The sequence below is a fragment of the Miscanthus floridulus genome, chromosome 4, assembly GCF_019320115.1.
Source record: "Miscanthus floridulus cultivar M001 chromosome 4, ASM1932011v1, whole genome shotgun sequence".
NCBI classification, from domain to species: domain Eukaryota; kingdom Viridiplantae; phylum Streptophyta; class Magnoliopsida; order Poales; family Poaceae; genus Miscanthus; species Miscanthus floridulus.
This window is the reverse complement of record NC_089583.1, coordinates 7,729,882-7,752,819: the sequence shown is the minus strand read 5'-3', so window position 1 is coordinate 7,752,819 and position 22,938 is coordinate 7,729,882. Positions and strand designations below refer to the sequence as shown.

The window sequence follows — 22,938 nt, the reverse complement described above, 5'->3', positions numbered from 1 at the left end:
AATTTTACATTTTTTAAATATATTTTTTATTTTACCAAATAAAATGTATCATTATATCGATATATAAGCAAGTAATTTTTTATGTGTACGGAAAAATATAGCAAATTATTTTATTACATTTATATATACATTTACACATTTTATAAAAAAATATGCAGAAGTAATATTTAAAAATATGCGAAAATATTTATAGCGGCGGCTGAATCAGAAACCACCCCTACAAATACAATTGTAGGGGTGACTGGTCTTTAGAGCCGCCCCTACAAATGACTCTGAGTATATATTCTAGAGCACAGCCGGCCCACCTTCCTTCCCGTCTCCATTTCATTCCCATCCCCATCTCCATTTCTCAGTCGCACACCCAACCCCGCCGTCTCCAACCCTAGCCTAATGGGCTCCACCTCACTGCCGGCACCGGCCCCTCCCCCACCCCCCTAGCCAGATCTAGTTGCGCCGATAGCCCTAGCCCCGACGAGCACCACCACCCCATCACCGCCGCAGCCATCGGCCGTCTCTCCGGCACCGGCGGCCACCCCTCCCCACCCACCTCCCCCTCCCCTACCCCCTCCATCTCCCGATGGCCGATGTGGAGGCCTTCAAGGACTCCATCTGAGGCCACGACGTGGGCGTGCTCGTTAACAACACCGGGCTGTCCTACCCCTACGCCCGCTCAGTCCCTGGCGCAGGAGGCTACTCGCGTCCATGGCGCTCTCGTGGCCCTCGGCCGTCCGCCTCGCTGTCGCCACCGTCGATGTCGCACTCTCCATGCTCCCCGTCGAGAAGGTTCGGGTTTCTCCACTCTCCACCCCGCCGCTAGCTAAATCGGCCCATTCGCGACTCCATGTTGGGAGGATGAGTGTTTTCAGAGGAAACGCGTTTGGGATGATCTGTGTTGCTTATAGATTCATGGTGTGGTTAGGCAAGGAAAACAGTCATCCTGGTTGTTGAAATGTAGGTTCGTTTGCTCTTGTGGTTGGTTAGCTCCCCCTCCCTCCCCTCGGTACCCAAATCTGCCATGGTTATACTTCGTGTTGCTATCTATGTGGCCGGAAATTCCTATTCAAGTGGAGCTAATGATGGGTTTTGCCAAATGTGCATTTGAATGTTTTAGTCTTCAGAAATGTAGTATTGTTTTGGGTAGACTGGGCCAATGCATTGTGACATAACATGGTTGTAAGTAACACATATCATGAATACATGTATATTCCCAAATTGAAAGACATTTCCTGTCTAGCAGGAAGCTTTCAAGTGTACTCCATTGCTTCTCACATCCACTATTGCGTGCCATAGTAGGTCAAGATACACGAACCACGGGATTAGTTGTTGGCAAAGCGATCTATCTATGGAATTATTTTTGTCATCTGACCATTCTAGTGCTTAATTTGTTATCCTTTCATGCCTTGTTCTATTATGGATATATCCTTGTGGTATTATCTAGTTCTGGCTTTAGTAACTGTTATTCCCTGTTATAGTATTCTGTTAGGATGCATACTGCTTTTCCGTTTTAATTTGCCTCAAGATGGTCATAACTTAATACCTAAAATATAAGAAAAAGTCTATATAACCCCTCAACTATTCAGGATGGACTACTTCACCCCCTAAACTATAAAACCGGATTTTCTACCCCCTGAACTTTCTAAAACCGGTCAAATAACCCCCCTAGGCGGTTTTGGACAGTGGTTTTGCTACAGTGATGGTGGTTTTATCTTTTTCTTTTTTATTTATTTCTGCTGAATCTTTGAAAAATCATAGTAAATCATAGAAAAATCATAAAATGAAAAATCTAATTTTGTTGGACTCCACATGAGTAGATCTACACATTGAACATATAATATGGTATGCTTTGGTATAAAGTTTTTGCTGTAGCTTTAGATCTATGCTTTTCTATAATTAATTTAAATAATTCATAGATGCAGCTTCTATGGTTCAATTGTGGTGAAATTTTTATGGTGGCCTAATTATTGTATGATTAAACTGTAGTAAAAATTTCATACTCATTGGATCATGTATAACTTAGTTATAGATTTATTTAGGTTTATTCTTGTTAAATCTATGTTTTATCTATAACTAAGTTATACATGATCAATGAGTATGAAATTTTTACTATAGTTCAAGCAAACAGTAATTCGCCCCACCATAAAAATTTCACCACAATTGGATCATAGAAGCTGCAACTATGAATTATTCCAATTAATTACAGAAAAGCATAGATCTAAAGCTACAGCAAAAACTTTGTACTAAAGCATACAATATTATGTGTTCAATGTGTAGATCTACTCATGTGGAGTCCAACAAAATTAGATTTTCCATTTTATAATTTTTCTGTGATTTACTATGATTTTTCAAAGATTCAGCAGAAATAAATAAAAAAGAAAAAGACAAAACCATCGTCACTGTAGCAAACCACCGTCCAAAACCACTTGGGGGGGTTATTTGACCGGTTTTAGAAAGTTCAGGGGTAGAAAATCTGGTTTTATAGTTTATGGGGTGAAGTAGTCCACCCTGAATAGTTTGGGGGGTTATGTAGACTTTTTTTCCTAAAATATACCTCTCTCAGCTGCTTGCATCCAGCTCACGGCATTACCTGCTCTGCTATTTTTCATCTTGATTGAGGAATTTTTGTCAAATAGTTTTATTCTTTTTACCTAGTTTACATCGTAATGTTGTGATATTTCAATTTACTAAGATAATCCAGAGTTTGAGAAGTTCATACTTCCCTTCTCACTTTCTTGTTGCCTATAAATCTTAAGATTATGGACCTTAAAATGTAGATTAATTTAACTTCCGCATCAGGTACTTATTGGTTTAAGTTTACATTGACAGATTTTAAAGGATTTTCTGGTTTGGATCAAGGAGAACTTGGGCTCATGGGGTCCTTTGGTGCTGTAAGTATTGAACTCTTTGCACATAAGTGGTAGTTTCTCACTTGTAGCCACACTTTTGGGCTTCTCTGCTTTTCCCACAGATTTCCTGTGGGTTAGTTCCCCTTCTCTGCTTTTCTCACAGATTTCCTATGGTTATGTATCCATCTGGGCAACAAACTTAGAACTAAACATATTTTTGTTAAAATTATTAGCCTATCTTCCCTGGTGATAGTGTTGTGGATCAGCTTATTGAGATAATAAAAGTACTTGGTTGTTCTACGGACTGCAGTATATTAGTTCTAAAGAAATGTGCTAACTAGTGTTTTTCTATTTCCATGTACTGAATGGATTTGCTTTTTGCTGACAGGTTCTTGGTACTCCAACACGTGAGGAAATTCAATGTATGAATCGAAACTACACCATGTTTGTATTTCGTCATATCAAACCTCATCCATGGCATAAGGTATGTGAAATTTATTTATCACATTACACTCACCCTGCATTGCATTGCATTTTGTCTGAACTTGGGCGTTCTGCTGCTCGTCCCTGCAGTTCACGATCGTCCTGCTGCTGAGGCACCTGGTGATGGTTGGAGCGGCCAACCAGTTTGCCTTCAGCCTCCTCACAGTGAGTAGTCCTACTCCACTTGAATGAATGAATGCATCTTCGATTCACACAGAAATCTGAATTTCTTCCTTTCTTGGAATGGAAGGTATACTGGCTGCGGGCGAGCGGGATCTTGCTTCTGTTTCTACATTGTCATGAGGCTCATCTCTGTGATCCAGCAGGGATAGAGGCAGTACCACCTGCAGCTGCTCCAGGTTAGTCCATCGATTGCCACTTCTAAATAAATATCGTTGGGGGCTGTTCTGCTGGAGGGAAGCAGTGCTCAAGAACAGCAACAGCATGTCATCCTAGTTCCCTGAGGAACAAGGCATTCATCTAGTGAACATGAATGCATATATTTCTACAGCTTTCTGATCATGTTACTGATGGTCCTTGTTTACGATTAGGCAATAATCATCTATTAATTAGGCAATAATATGATTTATTATAGGCAATAATCTTCTATGAATTAGGCAAAGTACTATCTCAGTTAGGCAAAACCACTATCTGTATGTGTATGTGCTATTCACAAACAATGCATTTAATAATAGTAAATGACTAATTGCGGTTGTGCTTGTAAAACATGCCATTTTGTTTCAAAGTCATTATCAACTTTTCACTTTTTTTTTTTTGAAAACTTTTCAGAATACCCTTATATTCAGGTACCTAAATTTCTTTTGACTTTGTACCTTGGCATGACAAATTCTAGTGCACTAGGATTCTGGAAGAACCAATATATCAATTCGATAAGTATATTTTTAAGTCTTGGAAGAAACATGATTGATAGAGGTCCAAAACATGATTAATAAGTGTAATTGTTTTGCTAGTTGACACTGGTTGTTCTGCTAGTTAACAATTTGATGTTGTCTCTATGATTTTTTATTTTATGCTAAATTAACAGCAAGTACTTTCTTATTGTTTCAGTTGCGGTCTGAATTTTCATCATGTTTGGATCTGACTTATATATACTATCTCATATATTAGGCTGCAATCTGAATTTTTAGCAAATCTTGATCTGAATTATAGTAATCTGTATATTTAGCAAGTCATGATCTGAATAATAATATCTCTTATAACATTCATTACCTCCTGTTCTAAGATTTTTCTTATAATATTTTATTTAGATCACAAGCTCTTAATATTGATGAGGGGCATCAATACATCATAAGGCCCTAGGGGATGCTCCAAATTTCCAGTGAACCACTGTCTTTAGGAGTCAAGATCCTGTTTAAATGGGAAGTAGTAAGTCAATAACAGTGAAGGTAAGCTCAATTAACTTCTTAGATATCTTAAATTTCTGATGCTCAACTACTATCTTTAATGTTGGGCCTCCAAACAATGTCACTACCTCTGAAATTTTTACTGCATATGTGCATTAGTAACTAAGATATAAGTTGATTTGTAGTAGCTGCTGCAGAGTCCTCTATGTGTTTAATTTCAGTATGTAACCTGAGTTTGCAGCATGAGCCAAAACGGTTATTTGATTTTGAGAAAAATAATATATTGCAGTCTAAAAGTCTCATGCTTCAGGGGTGTTAGATGCAATCACTACATTGAGTAGTGGCACACTTCTTGGTACACCGTATACAGAGGAGTTGCAGCATGTGTGAAGATGTATACATATCGATAAAGCTCATTAGCTTATATGTTTGTATACATACTTGTAAAAAATTCTCAGTACCAACACATTGTGCTATTGTTCCCTACAAATCGATTTATAGAGGCGGCTTATAACACCTTATAACACCAGCCGCCTCTATAAATAGATTTGTAGCCATAGTTTGATAGGGACGGCTGGCCAGACCGCTCCTACAAAGCCTATATGTAGTAGTGAGTGTAACTATATATGGGAGGCTCACATTAATAAGCACCGAACCAAACAGATAAGGCGCAGCAGGAGCATTGTGTTGAATGCTGAGGCAACCCGTGGGGCTTGCTTCCATACCAATGCGCCCATAGGCCGGCGCGCACGGTGACATCGCATCCAACCAAACGGAGACAAATAATAAAATAAGACAATGCAGACTAACCAAACAACAGCAAACTGCATTAACTTGTGCAAACGTAGCCTATGCTGCTGTATTAATCTTAATGCAATGCAAGTCCTGGGCAAGTAACCATTCAGACCCTTAGTGTTGCACGCCTAAAGAAAATGGAGGGTCAACCAAAAAATGTAAAGCAACATAGAAGTCGACTTAGACAAGACATGAAAGTTCAAAACAAAGTGACAAATAAATCTAGAGTGGGTTGCTAAAAAAAACTCTTGCATCATAGTGTTCTTACTCACTACCATATGCTAAATAACAAGTTGCATGGTTTATGTGGTATGAAGAGAGTGGAGGTGGTGTAGAAACTTAAGCATCAATAGATAATGCTCATACAAGAGTAGCAATGTCTTCACTAGTTTCACCAATTTCTTGGTGGTAGTTTTAATATTGCTCTTTTTCAACTTTGTAGGACTAGTTTTTAGAGAGTCCTAGTGAAATCGATGATACGCATGTTTAAGATTTCCTTTTAAAGCCCAAATTTTTGGTAGGTGCTGCCACGTGGAAAGGCTCTTTTCTTCTTTTGGGATGAATGTGGTGAACACTTGTGGAAATTATTTTGGTTAAACCCGTATGGATTGATATATGTTGTACTGGATTTTGCTGGACATTATTTTGGCTGTTTGGAGCAGAAAACTATCCAAAATACTGACGTACGTAAAATGGTTTTAAATCTGTGCTTAGACAGTGTTGGTATTTGTTTATGTACTAAATCAAGCGTCTGTTTCTGTGTTTTGCTCGCCCACGTCCTCAAGTTGGGCTCATTTCACTCTCGAACTATGCCTTGAGAGGTAGAACGTGTTGGATAAGAAATGGGTAGCATCCGGAAGGCTGTGTGGCTTTGCTTCAGGACGTCAAAGAATCCATGTCGATCTTTATCATTATATTATGAAAAATAACATGAATTAACTCGCAATTTTTTCACCTAAATTACTATCTATATAGCATCATAAAAACATAATCTAAGGTAAACCTCTAAATTTATTTAGTCCTAATAAATGGGTGGCGTTATGGAATTAAGACAGCAAGCAGGACGGTACTGCACTGCTCTGCAGTCTGCACTGAAGTTCGCCACTGGTAGCGACCTGTTGCAGCAAGATAGAGCTGACTCGTGGAGTCGTGGTGCATCTGTTTGACCAGTTAGCTATGGAAGAGGCCCGGACGTTAGTAACGGCGTCCAGCGGTCCAGGAGAAGAAGATCTTGCAGCTGAGCTGATCAATCAACATGACATGACATGATTTGCAGTACTTGAATGATGCTTCTTCCATATTTTAATTCTTTGTGTGATTGTTACTGATCTGATTCCTGCGATATTCTAATTAACAAAGTTACCAAGAACAAGTCCCCAAATAAACAAATAAATAATCTGCATTGGTTATCAGTGAATCATCAACAGCCCACCCACCTCACTGAAACAACTGTTTTTGTTTTGCTGATTCTCATTGTCGCTCCTCCCCTCTGCCCACCAAATCCTGCCGTGCCGTCCTCGGTCCTCCTACCGGATCGAAGAGGATGCCGCCGCCGCCGGCGCACGGCGCGGACGCCGACAAGTCGCTAGTGCTGCTGGCGCAGCCGCTGTTCCCGAACTTGGCGGCGGCGCTGGAGGGCCGGTACCGCCTCGTCCTGGCGGCGGACGCCGACGAGGACACGGTGGCGGAGGCGCGAGCCCTGCTCTTGCCGGGGCTCGTGGCCGTGCCCGCCGAGCTGGTCGACAGGTTCCCGGCGCTGGAGCTCGTCGCGGCGACCTCCGTGGGGCTGGATCACGTGGACCTCGGCGCCTGCCGCCGCCGCGGGCTCGCCGTCACCAGCGCCGGCGCCGCCTTTCCGTCGACACCGCCGACTACGCAGTCGGCCTCGTCGTCGCCGTGCTGCGCCGGGTCGCCGCCTCCGAGGCGCACGTCCGGCGCGGCGCGTGGGCGTCGCCGCGTCGGAGGGCAGGTACCCGCTCGCCACCAAGGTTAGTTTGACTTGTCAAACCATGCCCACTCTGCATGAGTGCTGCTTTCTTGATGGATATAAAATTCATACGTTAACCTAAAATTAAAAACATGTCGTAAACTTAAAGTTCAAGGGCGCAATATTGGTCTTTTCAGGTTTAATTCTTTTTTTTTTTTGAACTTGCATACACTTATGTCCACTATTGTCGGCCCAACTAAGGCCTAAGAAGTACTTTGTCATAGCTCCATCATCTAAAAAGGCCCAATAGTGCACTAACGTATGTTTCACCTTATTGTTCATAGTTCCCCTCAAAAAAAACTTATTGTTCATAGTTTGTCTAACAAATATTTCATTATATTTACCTCAAAAAAATATTTCATTATATATTTAGTTAAGTCACACACGATAAACACTATTTTATTTGTTATAATAACAAGTACACCTTCTCAGATTTGATATAGTTGTACACGTATTTAGCCGGTCTGACTCTCAAACCAAAATAAGGCGTGCGGAAGTTGAAAGTGCATCGAACAGAGATCTTGACCCTGAAAATAACATTAAAGCTATATTTTACTCAAATGATTCAAGGCCTTCACTCACTTGAATTTTTCTGCTCACTCTAAAGATGCCACGTAGTCTTCTTTTGCAACTTTGGCAAGGCTAGGGTTAGGATTCGAGGTTAATATGATGGCAATCTTAGAAGGATTGTTGTTGGAGAAGGCCGGTCCGATAATGGTGGCGGGTGTGGGGTGAGGCGGCGGTGGCATAGTCGGTAGGGCAGTGGGGGAAGGTGGTTGGGGGCTGGGCTACGACGGTGTGTGGCAGTGATAGCCCGACAACCTCCCCATATTAATATGACGGCAATAGTAGGAGGCGATGGACCTGGCGAGATGCCGCCTAAGGTGGGCGAGAGGTGGTGGCGGTTGGGGAGCTCGGCTGGAGTTGGAGATGATTGAGTGGAAGGAGGCACATCGATAGATTTTAGAGCCAAGCCATGGTGGACAGCATTGAGCCGGGTAGGAAGGCAGAGATAGCGAGGGTCAGCACAAGAGCGAAGCCAGGGGGCTGGCAAGGGCCATGCCCCCCCCCCCCCCCCCACCCACCCACCACAACAACACAAACATATTTTTTACTCAATATTTATATTAAGAAATATATAATATAAATTCTTACCATATATATTTATTTGCTATGTGATACTTTAATTAACTAGTTAATAATGTTAATTTGTAGCATTTTATATAAGTCTTTCTTTTATTTTTTTCCATCTCTTTTGTTCACACAATAACCCTCTAATTGGCTAGTTAAATATAATTAGTGATTTCTTGTTATGTGGGATTAGTCTTTCGGTGATTCTTTTTTCTAGCACAAGGGGTAATTAATTTTGTTCCTTTTTTCTAAAATATTTTGTGTTCTTTTTGTAGTTTTTGGTTTTCTTTTATAACACAAAACATTTATTTGGTTGTTATGTATACTTTGGCTGTGTATGTATTTCATCATGTGTGATTGTTATTGGCTTGAACGGCTCTATAAATTCTGGCTCCACCACTGGGTGTGGGGCGGTAGTGTAGTGTGACAGTGTCGGGGTGGAAGAATAAGGTGGAAAAGAAGAGACGGAAATTTGATATGAGTTTTTTTTATTTTAGATCTATGGTCAAAAATCAGATAGTTGTCCTTGAATCACTCAAATTGTTGCCAACCGGATAGGAGAAGTGTAGAAAAATGTAACGGAAACAAAATTTGATACGATTCATTGTAATTTGCAGGTGAGCGGCAAGCGCGTGGGGATCCTGGGCTGGGCAGCATCGCCTACACCTCCCGCGCGCCCAAGCCGTCGTGCCCCTACGAGTTCTTCCCCACGGCGCGCGCCCTCGCCTCGGCCAGCGGACGTGCTGGTGCTGTCGTGCGCGCTGACGGAGGAGACGCGGCGCGTGCCGCGTGGTGGACTGGGGCGTGATGGAGGCGCTGGGCGCGGGCGGCGTGGCTCGTCAACGTCGGCCGCGGCGGCCTGGTCGACGAGCCGGAGCTGGTGCGGTGCCTGCGTGAGGGCGTCATCTGCGGCGCCGCCGGCTGGACGTGTACGAGGACGAGCCGGACGTGCCGCCCGAGCTGCTCGCCATGGACAACGTCGTGCTGTCGGGCCACAGGGCCGTGCTCACTGTGCGGAGTCCATGCGCGGGGTGGCGGAGGTCGTCGCGGGAAACCTGGAGGCCTTCTTCGCCGGCAGGCCGCTGCTCAGCCCCGTGACGCTGTGAACTCTGGACCACATGCATGGAGGATACCTCGTCGCGACTGCCGAGTGCCATCGATCAAACATCAACCCGAGTGGGATGGATATAATAATCATGGGAAAAAGATTCCAATGGGGACGGTCCTCACGTAACACTGTAGATGGTGAAGATTTATGACACGTGTGTCCATACGCACGCGTCCAGCATAGAAAAGAGTTATAGTTTTTCTTTTGCTATTACTTTTAAAATTTAAATTTAAGCAATAGTTCTATGCATTGGATACATACGTACCGACATGTGAATATGCCCGTTGTTGTTTCATGGGGCCCATCCCCACTTATATTACTAGATACAGTAATTCAAAGTTCGTGTTTAATGCCTATATATATATATATATATATATATATATATATATATAATATATATATATATATATATATATATATATATATATATATATATGTTTGGAATTTGATGTTTCTTTTACCTCTAATTTTCTAACTTCAAAATTTTACCCTCATTGTTTTGATTTGAAGTTGTCGCTTCTTCCCCTGTTCTGGATGGAGACATCATAGAGGGAGTGTACCTCTGTCTAGCAGCGGCATAGAGGGGAATTCAGCACTCACGCCTCCACTAGCTCGCTTTCTTAGCAACTCATCATCATCGACCTAACGACCATGCCACCGGCGTACGTGCTCTTGTTGGCAGTTACGATTGACTAGAGCTTTGGCTGAACCCTGCCCCACGTCAGCCTGGACTGGGAGTTGACGACGAAGCCCATGTCGATGGTCGATCGGTGTGATGCACCAGATGTAGAGTGGCACTAACCACCGATGTCGAAGTTGTTCTTGAGGTAGTCGTCGCCCGTGGGAGGCTGGGCCTGGGAGCGAGCGCAGCCGAGTAGGCAGACCGCGTACGTAGTTGCTGACGGCGACGCCAACGAGTCAGGGCACCTTGACGATGTGGCTGGTGATCTTGAAGCGGTATCGTCCAAGAAATGAGCTCGGCGAGATGGACGTAAAACTAGTGTCCGCGAGCATTGGGCAAGGAGAGAGTTCACTGTTGTCGCACCTTGTGGCCTGGCCTGGCCTGGGTTAACCATGGACAGTGGACATGCACGCCTGCGGCTTGCAGTTCATTCGCGGTTTAGTAGTTGCTGTCGTGTTTGGTTTTAACTGAGTTTGCATTTCAAGAAATTAAACCATTTCGAGTTATGAACAATGATAATATTTTTTTTCTATAAACTTAGTTAAAGCTAAGGTTATCTTTTACCGGAGGTAAGCAAAGGTAAAAAAAAAAAAAGGTTGATCCAACGCGGGCGGGACCCCTTCCGGCAGTGCAGGAGCTGGCTCCCACTTTTCCTACGACTACGTCAGTGTCGCTGCTGTGCGTAGGGTAGGGTAGTGTTTAGTTCCTAAAATTTTATCAAATTTTCAAGATTTTTCGTCATATCGAATCTTTGGACGCATACATGAAACATTAAATATAAATAAAAAATAAAACTAATTACACAGTTTAGACGAAATTCACGAGACGAATCTTTTCAGTCTAATTAGACTATGATTGATACTAATTACCAAATAACAATGAAAATGCTACAGTACCATTTTGAAAAAAAAAAACGCAAACTAAACTAGGCCAAGGAGTATCTGGCTGCCGCGCCCCGTCGTCACATGCACCTGCGCGCTGTCCGTTCCCCGGGTGACTCTTTGGGCGCGTTTGTGAGGGTGGTTGCGGCCGGCTCGGCCCGCACATGACGCCCAGGCCAGTCTTGGCCGGCCTCAACCGCTGCAACTCATCTTGTTTGCCTCCACCTACGAAACGGACCAGGCTGCATTCAGAACGTGTTTGCGTGCCTATACCATAGAAGTGTGGGTTGGTAGCCTTACCACCAGAGAAGGCCTCACAGGCATTTCGTCGAGCAGCCGGTGGGCACGGCGAAGCGCAGGTTGCTGCAATGGCCTGGGTGGTGGTGGCCGGCGTCGCCTGCGTCATCCACGACGATGCCAGGCTCCCGTTGATGCTGCGCGCGCCCACCGGTCGCGCCGCGCCGCGTCGTTGCTGCTGCTCGCGGCGGCCGCTCGCGCCGCCAGGCCCACGGCGAAGACGCCCGCGACGACGGCGAGCGCGAAGACGCCAGTGGCGAGCCGCGCCCACGACGGCGAGCGCGAGGACTCCCGCGACGACGGCGAACACGACGCCGGCTCGAGTTGCTTGCGCCGCTCCACCTCCGACCTCCCCTCGCCCACGCCTCCTCCGCATCCGGCCCCACCTCCTCATCCTCCTCTGCCTCATCCCCGACGCGCCGCTCGACCAGGACGCGCCGCTCCGCCGCGGTGGGTGAGAAAGGAGTCGGAGGTGATTCCATCCCCACCACGAGCCCACGCGAGCCCAAGACGCGCTTCAACGAGCCAGGCTCCGAAGAAACGAAGGAAAGTCGCGTTTCCTGGGAGCCATGAGAGAGAGTGCGATTTGCATCGTTTGGGCCAGGCTCGCTGGTGGGCCCTAGCTCGCAAACACGGGAAGCTGCACGTGGAGGGCGCAGCCAGGCCGTCGGGCCAGGGTCGCAAACGCGCCCTTTATGTCGTCCAGCACCACGCCTCTCATGGCCCCACCTGTCAGCCGACATTTATTTATTATACTGGTAGTATACTAGTAGGAGTACTGTCAACGATAGGACAAACCACCGCCCATGCTCCGTTGCATTGCATTTGCGGATTTGCCCCCGAGAATTCCGCCTCTCACGCTACCTCGTACGTACACGCGTGCACAGGGGAGATGCACCTGCACAGCTGATTTGCCAGGGGAGATGCACCTGCACAGCTGCATCTGTATATTATACCCACCTACCGTGTGCACACCAGCTCCCCTGGCAAATCATCTTCTATCTCTCAGTTTCAGGGGCAGCAACCCTGCAGATTCATCACTCACTCACTGCCGACGCGACTGATCGATAATTGCCTCAACCTGCCGACGATGGGGATGGCAGATGGAATACCTGTTCGCCTAATTATTTCTAGGGCCGATAAACCGGCCGAAGTTATTTGCCGTGCGGGAGTTCAAGTGAACAGGAGGCAGTGTAGGCTTCCGCAAAAGTGTAAGAGCATCTCCAAGAGTTTCCTAAACTTTCCACCTAAAAACACTATGTTTTTCAACTCCTAAAAAATATTAAGAGAAAAAAAGAAGCTCATCTCCAATAATACCCAATATTCCACTCCTAAAAAAAATTAAAATTTGATCCACTTGAGTTTTTTCTTTTTCGGCAATTTTTTCCGTGCGAGAGTCTTCGACGCCGCCGCCGCTCCTCCTTCATGCCCTAGCGCCGTGCAGTTCCAACCGGCCGTGGCCACCACCCTCCCAGCCACAGACTGGGGGCACCTCCCAGCAGGCCGACCATACCTCCCGACCTTGAGCCACAGGCCGCCGGCCACCAGTCAGGGAACTAGCCATCAGCGGAGCAGCAGTATTTGCAGGCCAGTAGCAGTTCAGTACCATCAGCAACCATCAGCAGAGGACAGTACCATGAAGCAGCCATCAGCAGAGCTGATGCAGGCAAGCAGTAGCACAGTACCATGCAGCAGGCAAGTAGTCCAATGCAAAAAAAAAAAGTTGCTGGCTGCCGGCCACCAAGACAAGCTAGCAGTAGAGGAAGATGGCACGTAGATGGTGTAGTTCTTCATCCGCTGGAAGATGGCGCGGCTCGTCAGCACGGCGCTGATGATGACGCTCAGGCCGGGCTCCGTGAGCACGATGTCCGACGCGCCCCGCGCCGCGTCCGTCTCGCGTCCGCCACCCCGATCCCGATGTCCGCCTTCAGCGCGGGCGCCCGCAGATGTGCTTCCGTTCCTGCAGCCGCCGAACGATCTCATACTTGTGCTCCGGGAACATGCCCGCGAACCCGTCCGCCTTCTCGATCAGCTCGTCCACGGCGGCGGCGGCGTGGATAAGACCAACGAACGGCAAAATACCAGAACGGCGCAGTAGATCGATGGAGTTTTTACCTCTTCCTTGGTCGGCGGCGGCGAAGATCCTCTACCCTCGATGAAGAACAATGGCACGACGACAGAATCGCGGCAAAGGAAGGGCGCGGGAAGGAAGAAAACGTCGCGACCTTTGCGCCACGGAGGATACGCGTGAGTCTGCCGTGCGTAAAGTTACGTGGACGAGGGGGGTTTTCCCGACTCCTAAAATATTAGGAGTTGTTGGAGGAAGCTTTTTTCACATCTTTCTAAAAACCAAGGATTAGGGAGAGGTTTAGGGAACTCTTGAAGATGCTCTTAGGAAGTTGAGGATATTATTCACGCGCAGGCCCAGGTACATACTAGGTCCTGTTTGGATCTATTAGCTGATAGTAGTTAGTTAGTTAGTTAGTTAGTTAATAGCACATAGTTAGTATTTGTTGGCTAACAATACGTACCTATTAGCTGAGATAGAGGGTGTTTGGATACTCAGCTAATTGATGAGATAATTATTTCTCCACCTATTAGCTGTTGTTATCTAGTTTTGGTCCGACTAGTGAGATAATTATTATCTAGTGATTCAGCTAACAATTAGTTAATCTATTAGTTGTACCTGTTCGGATCTAAGTGAGACAATGATTAGCAGTTAGTTATTATCTATAGGGATCCGAACAGGTCTTAGGTACACACATTTTGAAAATACCTGTGCATAGCATATGAAGTGGCCTGTTTAGTTTGGCCTACGCTAGCACATACAAAACTCTAAGGCTCTAACTTATTCACAACCCCCCCTCTCCCACCTCACTCCCCATAGCCGCCACCCTGCCTTTACATCGTGACTCCGTCTCCAAGGTGAGGCCGAGGCAGTGCACGCGAGTCACGGTGGCAAACGGGCGGCAGGCGACCACACCACACGCCTCCATGCCTTGCCCCGTGCACTCCGGCTCACTTGCCCACTTTGGCCTAGGTGAGTGGCCAAGGCGACCGATCCGGTGGCCAAGTGCCTAAGCGCGGAGGCATGAGAAGGCGGCACCGACACCGAGCCACAATCATGGACCTTTTGATATACTTGGCCTGTTTGCTGGTTGGTTTCTAGGCTGATAAATCCGGCTGGTGCTGGTTTGTTGTGAGAGAAAAACACTGTTGGCTGGCTGATAAGCCCTGACTGAAACCAACAAATGAACAGACTGCTTGTGTGTGCTTTGAACTGTGAATCTGTCATTTTGCTTAATTAGTTTCTACATTGAGTCATTTCCCTATTACTAAGATGGAAAATGAGGATTTCAATACTACTCATTGTTGTGATCTATATGATAACGTACCTGGTGAGTGCTGGACGGGTGTGGGTACACAATCTTATACGTAAGGCTTCGTTGGTATGGGTAAGAGTTAGAGTTTCAAATACAATTGTGGGTGAGTAATTGTGTTACCCGCATCTAAATCACCGCGCTGCCATCCCTAGTTGACGGGGCTCGACATCATGGCTGGCTCCACTATCAAAATTCACAAACTAGAAACGAGATGATCTAGGATGTGTTTGGTTGAATGGGTGAGAAGGGTTGGATGGAGCAATTCCGTTATGATCGGTGTTTGGTTGAGGGACCGAGGGATGGAGTCAATTGCTCCCGCACTTGAATATTCACCAAGAGTTGAAGCAGCCAGTTCCAGAAAATTCGTCAAATGAGCTCATTCCAATCAGACAGCATGGGCGTCATCTCCCTCTGCAGGTGACTCCAGCACCACCACGGTGCTGAGAGCAGCGACATGGGACCATAGGCGGAGGTGGCCAGAGAGGTGCCGACGTAGTAGGGTGGAAGTAGCGGGCGGACAGAGACACCGACGTGGGCAGGAATGAGAGCAGCGAAGCAGGACCATAGGCGGAGGTGGCCAGAGAGGTGCCAACGTAGTAGGGTGGAAGTAGCAGGCAGACAGAGACACCGACGTGGGCAGGAATGAGGGCAGCAGTGCGGACACATAGTGTGCTGACGGCTTGACGGAGCTGCAAGCAAATGTATAGAGGAAGAATATAAAGCCTTCTTTGGATTCCACTGGGATTCTGAAAGCTAGCTTTTAAAAGTTGGATTACTATAAGCTAGATTATAAAAGGTAGATTGGTAGGCCGTGGATTCACAGTTCCAAAGCTGATAGGCTAAAAATACGGAGTAAGATTACTAAAATGCCCTTGCTCTTTGTTGTGAATAGATGGGAACCATAGAAATAGGGATGGGTAGAATCGTCTTTGAACATCTAGAAGCTTCAAAAACCGTGTTGGTTCAGCCTCCCAGATTGTCCAATATATAGACCTCTATATTTGTGTAAGCTGGTTAAAAGCTAAGATTGTTTGGATCTCCTAGTAGATTTTAGAAGCTAGCTTCCACAGTCTAGTGGTCTCTAAGGATGATGTAATATTGTTGGATTCACCTTAATCCACGTGTATTGGAGGTTGATTGAAGTGAAACTTGAACTAAATTTCCATCAACCTAGCCCAACGCATGCGGATTTATGCAAATCTAACTATATCCAAACAAGGCATAAGGTGGACCATATGTGACAGTGGCTAAACAATTTGTCCTCTTATTTATCGCATTGAGTACTTTAATCAAGCAAGAAAATAAAACCATTCTGTTGTTTTCATCCAAGCAAGGAAATACCTACTCTATCCTAAATCTGGAATGAAAATAGAACGGATATTTGTCCTATTCATTTCACTGATAAGTCTTAATTAAAAATAATGTTAGCTAATTTATTATAAAAAAATTATTATTAGTTGCCTAAAAAAGACAGCTTATACCAAACCTCGCGGCTACGGCTAGCGCCGTTCCTGTCCCCGTCCGGCGGTCGGCGCCGCTGCGTGCAGTGCAGGGCCCTGGGCCCCCCTGAGACAGCGCCATGTGCTCCCCGGCAGCCACGCGTTCCATCCAGCTCATTAATCAAAACAACACCTTTCCTCCATCAATCCGACAGCTGCAACCAAACAGTACTGCTTCTGGCTAGTAGACGTTGCGAGATGCCGACGACGAGACAGACATTGGCTGGAATCCCAGTTCCCACCGTCCCGTCCTTGGTTCCGTCCAGCAACCACACCACACCACGCCTCATGTGCGAATCAGGTTCGGCGGAATCGCAATCTCCAAATTCTCGATCTGCCGCTGCCTGCGCGGATATCTCTCGGTGTCCTGTCCTGCTCCACCACACTGTGGGTGTTGCCTCCTGAATTATTTGCTCGCTATTATTAGTACCACCAATATATGAGTTGGGATCCTTCGTCTTCCTCCTCGGGTCCATCTCGAGGCTCAAGTGTGAACGAACTTATACTCCGAAGCTTACTTACCGGCGAAGCGAGCCGCCATTTGTTGACGATCCTCCCCTGCTCCCAAGTCGACTTCTTGTGCGGGTTCCGTGGTTTCTTCTCGCTGCTAGCTGCTGCTTCTGCCGGCGCCGAATCGAGAGCGTGTCTCCGGAATCTCTCAGTCAGGTCAGTGGAACCGAGGCTCCAAAATCTCCTCTTTGCTGCTCTTCACTCTTCCCGTTCAATTCGGAGGGTTTTTCTTGGTTCATTTTCAGCCTCTTCTAAGTTCTACCGAGTCCTGTTCTTGATTTTGCTCCTCGATGAATGAATGCTTCACATTCCTTCCTGAATCACTTTCCCCTCAATACCATAATGCTGATTTGATTACTCTCGCAGGCTGCAGAGTGCAGAGTGCAGATTCTAGCGATTGATTCTACTGGGGTTCTACTACTCGCTCAAGATTGCGGCTCCAAGGGAAAGATGAGGTCTTTTCCCCATCTGCTGCTGATCCTGGTGCTACTCTTGATCCTGGAGAATGTCCGAGCGCAACCCAACAAACCACTTCTCATCAACTGTGGCTCGGGTTCAAGCGCCGATGTCGACGGCAGGACATGGGTGGGGGACGCTCGTCCTGACGGCACCGACTTCACGGTCACATTGCCCGGAGCCATTATCCCAGCTCCAAAACCTGACGGAGGTGGAGATGCGTACGGGGACCTGTACAGGACTGCTCGCGTCTTCAACGCGTCGTCCACCTACAAGCTCAGCGTCGCCGCCGGGTGCTACTTCCTCCGGCTCCATTTCAGCCAGGTGTTCAGCAACCTCAGCAGCGGCAAGGAGTCAGTCTTCGATGTCACGGCCAATGGCCTGAGGTTGCTGTCCAAGTTCAGTGTCGCCGGGGAAATCTATTGGAGGAACACCAGGACCAACTCTACCAGCGATGTCATTGTGAAGGAGTACCTGCTCAATGTCACCGCCACGAAGCTGGAGGTCGAGTTTGAGCCTGATGCCGGGTCGTTTGCCTTCGTCAATGCCATGGAGGTTGTGCCTGTGCTCGGCAACTCGATCTTCGATTCGGTTAACAAGGTGGGTGGTGTTGGGGTGAAGGGCCCTTTCAGCCTTGGAGAGAGTGGGATTGAGACCATGTATAGGGTGTGTGTGGGAGGTGGCAAGATTGAGAGGAAGGAGGACCCGCGCCTGTGGAGGAAGTGGGATTCGGATGAGCATTACATATTCACTATGAATGCTGCTCGCAGTATCAAGAATACATCCAACATAAGCTATGTGTCAAGTGATGATTCAGTTTCTGCGCCGCTGAGGCTCTATGAGACGGCCAGGGTAACGGAGGAGACTCAGGTGGTGAATAAGAAGTTCAATGTATCTTGGAGGTTCAGTATAGACCCTGGCTTTGATTACTTGGTCCGGCTGCATTTCTGTGAGCTGGAGTATGAGAAGGCGGAGGAGCGCAAGTTCAAGATCTACATCAACAGCAAGACTGCTGCAGAGAATTATGATGTGTTTGCAAAGGCTGGGGGCAAGAACAAGGCGTTTCATGAGGACTTCATTGATGCTACCTCGTCAGAGACAGACACCCTTTGGGTTCAGTTGGGTTCTGAGTCCTCTGCAACTAGCTCTGCAGCTACTGATGCACTTTTGAATGGCATGGAAATCTTTAAGGTCAGCCGGAATGGAAATCTTGGCCATCCAACAATTAGAATTGGGGGTATGAGTGGTCGCTTGGATAAACCAAAGCGGAGCCCCAAGTGGGTACTGATCGGTGCTGCTGCGGGTTTGGTGATTTTTATCTCAGTTGCTGCTGCTGTTTTTTTCTGCTTTTATCTGCATTGGAAGAAAAACACCTCATCAGCTAACAAAACAAAGGACAGCCTACCAGCTACGCCAATGGCTACTAATGCTCGCTCCTCCCCCACTCTCCGCACAACTGGAACATTTGGTAGCTGCAGGATGGGTAGGCAGTTCAGTATTGCGGAAATCAAAACAGCGACCATGAACTTTGATGAGTCCTTGGTGATTGGAGTTGGAGGCTTTGGCAAGGTCTACAAGGGTGAAACTGAAAATGGCACTCCAGTGGCAATTAAGAGGGGGCATGCACAATCTCAGCAGGGTGTGAAGGAATTCGAAACTGAGATCGAGATGCTCTCAAGGCTGCGGCACTGGCACCTTGTGTCCTTGATTGGCTATTGTGATGAACAAAATGAGATGATCTTAGTTTATGAGCACATGGCAAATGGCACATTGAGAAGCCGCCTTTATGGAAGTGACCTTCCTGCTCTTACATGGAAGCAGAGGCTTGAAATCTGCATTGGTGCAGCAAGAGGGCTTCACTACCTTCACACTGGACTTGAGAGGGGCGTAATTCACAGGGATGTCAAGACTACCAATATTTTGCTAGATGACAACTTTGTCGCGAAGATGGCAGATTTTGGCATCTCAAAAGATGGCCCGCATTTGGATCACACCCATGTTAGTACTGCTGTTAAAGGTAGTTTTGGTTACCTTGATCCAGAGTACTTTATGAGACAACAGTTAACTCAGAGTTCAGATGTGTACTCTTTTGGTGTTGTCCTGTTTGAAGTGCTTTGCGCTCGACCGGTCATCAATTTGACCTTGCCAAGGGATCAGATAAACCTTCCTGAGTGGGCTTTGAAGTGGAAAAGGCAGAACTTACTTGAGACCATAATTGACCCTAGATTAGATGGAAATTACACGCTGGAGTCCATCAAGCAATTCAGTGAGATAGCAGAAAAATGCCTTGCAGATGAGGGGAGGAACCGGCCTTCAATTGGTGAAGTCCTGTGGCACCTAGAAAGTGCTTTGCAGTTGCACCAAGCGCATCTGCAAAGTTCAACTGCTGATGATCTATCAGGGCATGAACTGAAGCTCTCTGATGCATCTACTAATATCCGGCGCATCAAGGAGGTAGAAGAATTCGCTCATGCAATCTGTGAAGATGAAGATGGGGAAGCAGTTGAACTCAAAGTTGAGGTACCAGGGACTGTTGAATCGGTTGTCAGAGTCAACTGAACAGGGTGAGTGTCCAATTAACGGCATGCTCAGCTGCACAGCTATCTGCAGTACTGTAAACACCATGTATGGTTGCCCCAACAATATACTGAAATCCTTTTAGTTCAGCGGGGTTGATTCTTTGGCCTTATTCTTTCTTTTTCTTTTTGTTTGTTCTTTGCGCTGATGTAGAATGTGCTAAACGATACCAATTTGATTGATTCTTTCATAATATTCTGGAAAGAAATGCAATGTGGAGCATTACTTGGGATATGCGAGCATGGAATCCATTATGCTATTCTTTCATCGACCGAGTTTCAAAATCTGTAAAAACTTCATAAGTATAGCAATTTTCCTAAGGTTTAGTATTTTGGTTCAGACGGTCTTGGTATACCTTATTTATGGGACCAAGGCCTTCTTATCTGAAGCCATAGGTTTCTTCCCCTTACTGAATTTCCTCAGTTTGTCACATTGTACAACACATAGCAATGATAATTATTTATGGATTTTTCATTCACATATCCTATGGAGATCTAGGGACAGCTGGATACAGATATATCTAAACTACGTGACACTGCATGGCACATAATTTTATTTGCTGCAGCCAGGCTTCAAGAAGCCAGGGCGCTAGTATTGTAAACAAGAAGAGCACCACCAAGCAATATTCCAGCAAGAGTGACTGCCCAGAGCAAGAACCCTGTCTTTCCTGCATAAATCAAGGAAGGACGGTTATATGTGCCTTGGGAATTGAAACATCTGAAAGTTCTCTATAGTAGCAGTGAGCATTTCAAGGATCTTATTTTGGAAGGGTTTTCTGTGCATACCTCCAACATAAACGTCACCGCTTGGAGACCATTCTTCTGGGTTATATATTGGACTACAAGGAAAAGATTAGCATCATTATGTTCGAAGGTGAAAGATGAATATGAGTGTTAATTCTGCTCTGGCCCCCTTTTAGTATTTTTGTATGTTTCAAGCACTATTGCTTACTGAAAAGTACAGTTCCCTGTTACCAGATCTCATAATCTTGTATTTCAATTTCTTTCTATTGAGTAATTTTATAGCACTAACATCAAGATGAATTTTACCAGTACCCATCAACATTTGCTCCGTATTTATTGGCGAACTGGTAGACACCCTTCCCCTGATCAATATAGGAACAATATTACTAATTGACAGCGATGCCTTTTCTGTTGATTTATCTCTTTTGTTCTTGCAACATCAACACTTACCTTGGCTGGCCTTCCAGATGCATCAACACCATCCTTCAAGTTCAACCCTCCTGCAGGCCCTGTATGTCAAGTTGTCAACAAGAAAATGTTGTTAGTATTCAATTCCAGAAGAGTGCTACATGGGAATTGTATCCAGTACACTATGAGGTTGTTTAAAGATTTGACAGAATGGTATGCATATGCATGCTTGAAAAGGAACAACACATTTACTGTTTCGAGGGGGTTATAAAAGTTACTATGTCAGATACTTCAGGTTAACATCTATATTTTTATTTCGAATGCTAGATTATGTTTCATGTATGCACTGACCGAAAGGCTGGGATGTTTGGATCTTCTTTGTTTTCTTGGCCATAACTCTGAAGGTTGAAGATCTTGCTGATGGCTGGACACCTGTGAACCTCGACCGATCCAAGAATGGAGATGGTTTCAGAGACAAAGAGGCCACGACTGAGGCTGCCATGCTGCATGAATGGCTCAGGATTGGACTCTTCCTTTTGCTGTCAGTCTCTCTCTTTCTTGGCAAACTTGTTTGCAGATAGCTCTTGCTTTAAATACAGCAACAGGGAGGTTAGAGGTAGCAACAAGTGACTAAGCTTGGTTTGACAAGTGTCAGTTGCTGCGTGGTGCCGTGGACCCATGGCTCGCTGCTGTAGTGCTGTTTGATCAGTCTTCCACTCTTTGTCCTTCACATGACTGACTGAAGATGGTCGAATTTGGAGGAAACTTCTAGCTGGTGAATGGATAGTGCTGAGAACCTTCTTGCTTTTGCTTTTTCCCTTGATTGAGATTTATTTGATCCTTTGTGAGTCAGTTTTGCTAATCGCATTTTTCTCAGAATATTTGTGCTGTTGAGTCAATTTCCTATGTTCATTTCAACATTTCACTCTCTAGTTCCATGACAACGTCATAGGCTCGCAGCCTGTGGGATCCAATCCTGAACTTTCGCGAACAGTCAGTTTTTTTTTTCCACCTGGGGTACATATTATGCTGCTTGCGATGCAGTAAAGGAAATGACATATATGTTGGCTTAAAAAGATGGATGGAGGGTGATTTCTGGACTTGTGGTGGTTCATTTGGCATTAGGAAGGTATTTAAATTTTTAGAGCCATCAGCCATGGTAGAGTCAAACCATTTCTGTTTGATGAGTGATGATACTGGCTCACACTCTGACTTTACTGAAATGGCTCTGAATGTACTGGGTTTTTTTTACTTGTGTGTGTGTGTGTGCGCGCACTGCATCATTCAGGCAAAACTATTGAAGAAAAGGCGATCAAGTGTTGTTGGGCTAAAACTGGGCCTGAAATCATACATCATCACCAGGTCGAGCAGAGGATCCATGCCAGTTGGTTGCAGTTCCAAGTAAAATGCTACTGACTAGCACCTTTACGAACACAAGCTTGATATGTACCCTTGTAGTTCGTTTTGTGATGAGTGATTGTCAACGTGATCCACGACCTAGGTTGAGTTTGCGACTAACCATGGCATGAGTGTGTTGTGCAACATGTCTCTTGGCACGGGTGTGTTGCAGTGTGCGCGCTCGCAGGCCTTCAGGGCTTGTGTTGTTGCTGATGGGGCAGAGCAATCATGGATCACTTCATTGCCAGTTAGAGTACTGATTTTGTCTCCCAGTAGCGTGAGGGAGGAGACCCATCAGAACAATTGTAACTCTGGTCTAAGCCCTAATCACTGCCCCTAACTAAAGCACTACAGTGATCATTGCTTCTACCTCTCTTTTCTTCTTAAAAAAGG

At 45.8% G+C, this 22,938-nt stretch overlaps 2 protein-coding genes and 1 pseudogene across 2 annotated transcripts; 2 read left to right on the top strand and 1 right to left on the bottom strand.

Moving 5' to 3' along the window:
• The first annotated feature begins 7,028 nt into the window (after positions 1-7,028).
• On the top strand, positions 7,029-9,709 carry LOC136547998 (glyoxylate/hydroxypyruvate reductase HPR3-like; annotated as a pseudogene).
• A 6,913-nt stretch (positions 9,710-16,622) lies between these two features.
• Positions 16,623-20,361, top strand: LOC136549371 (probable receptor-like protein kinase At1g30570). The gene is made up of 2 exons (XM_066540617.1): positions 16,623-17,119; positions 17,330-20,361. Exon 2 carries the CDS (start codon positions 17,414-17,416, stop codon positions 19,976-19,978), a length of 2,565 nt encoding a protein of 854 aa, XP_066396714.1. The 5' UTR covers positions 16,623-17,119; positions 17,330-17,413; the 3' UTR covers positions 19,979-20,361.
• An 18-nt stretch (positions 20,362-20,379) lies between these two features.
• On the bottom strand, positions 20,380-21,723 carry LOC136549372 (photosystem II 10 kDa polypeptide, chloroplastic-like). Its single transcript, XM_066540618.1, has 5 exons — positions 21,499-21,723; positions 21,190-21,248; positions 21,046-21,101; positions 20,782-20,834; positions 20,380-20,663 (listed from the first exon to the last, which is right to left on the bottom strand). The coding sequence occupies exons 1-5, from the start codon at positions 21,647-21,649 to the stop codon at positions 20,569-20,571; spliced, it is 414 nt and encodes a 137-aa protein (XP_066396715.1). The 5' UTR covers positions 21,650-21,723; the 3' UTR covers positions 20,380-20,568.
• Positions 21,724-22,938: the final 1,215 nt, after the last annotated feature.

Coding starts and splice junctions, on each gene's coding strand:
- LOC136549372 (XM_066540618.1), bottom strand. CDS start 21,649: ATGGCAGCCTCAGTCGTGGCCTCTTTGTCTCTGAAACCATCTCCATTC. Junction 20,835..21,045: donor GCAAATGTTGATGGGTACTG/GTAAAATTCATC, acceptor TTTTCCTTGTAG/TCCAATATATAACCCAGAAG. Junction 20,664..20,781: donor CGGTGACGTTTATGTTGGAG/GTATGCACAGAA, acceptor TGATTTATGCAG/GAAAGACAGGGTTCTTGCTC.
- LOC136549371 (XM_066540617.1), top strand. CDS start 17,414: ATGAGGTCTTTTCCCCATCTGCTGCTGATCCTGGTGCTACTCTTGATC.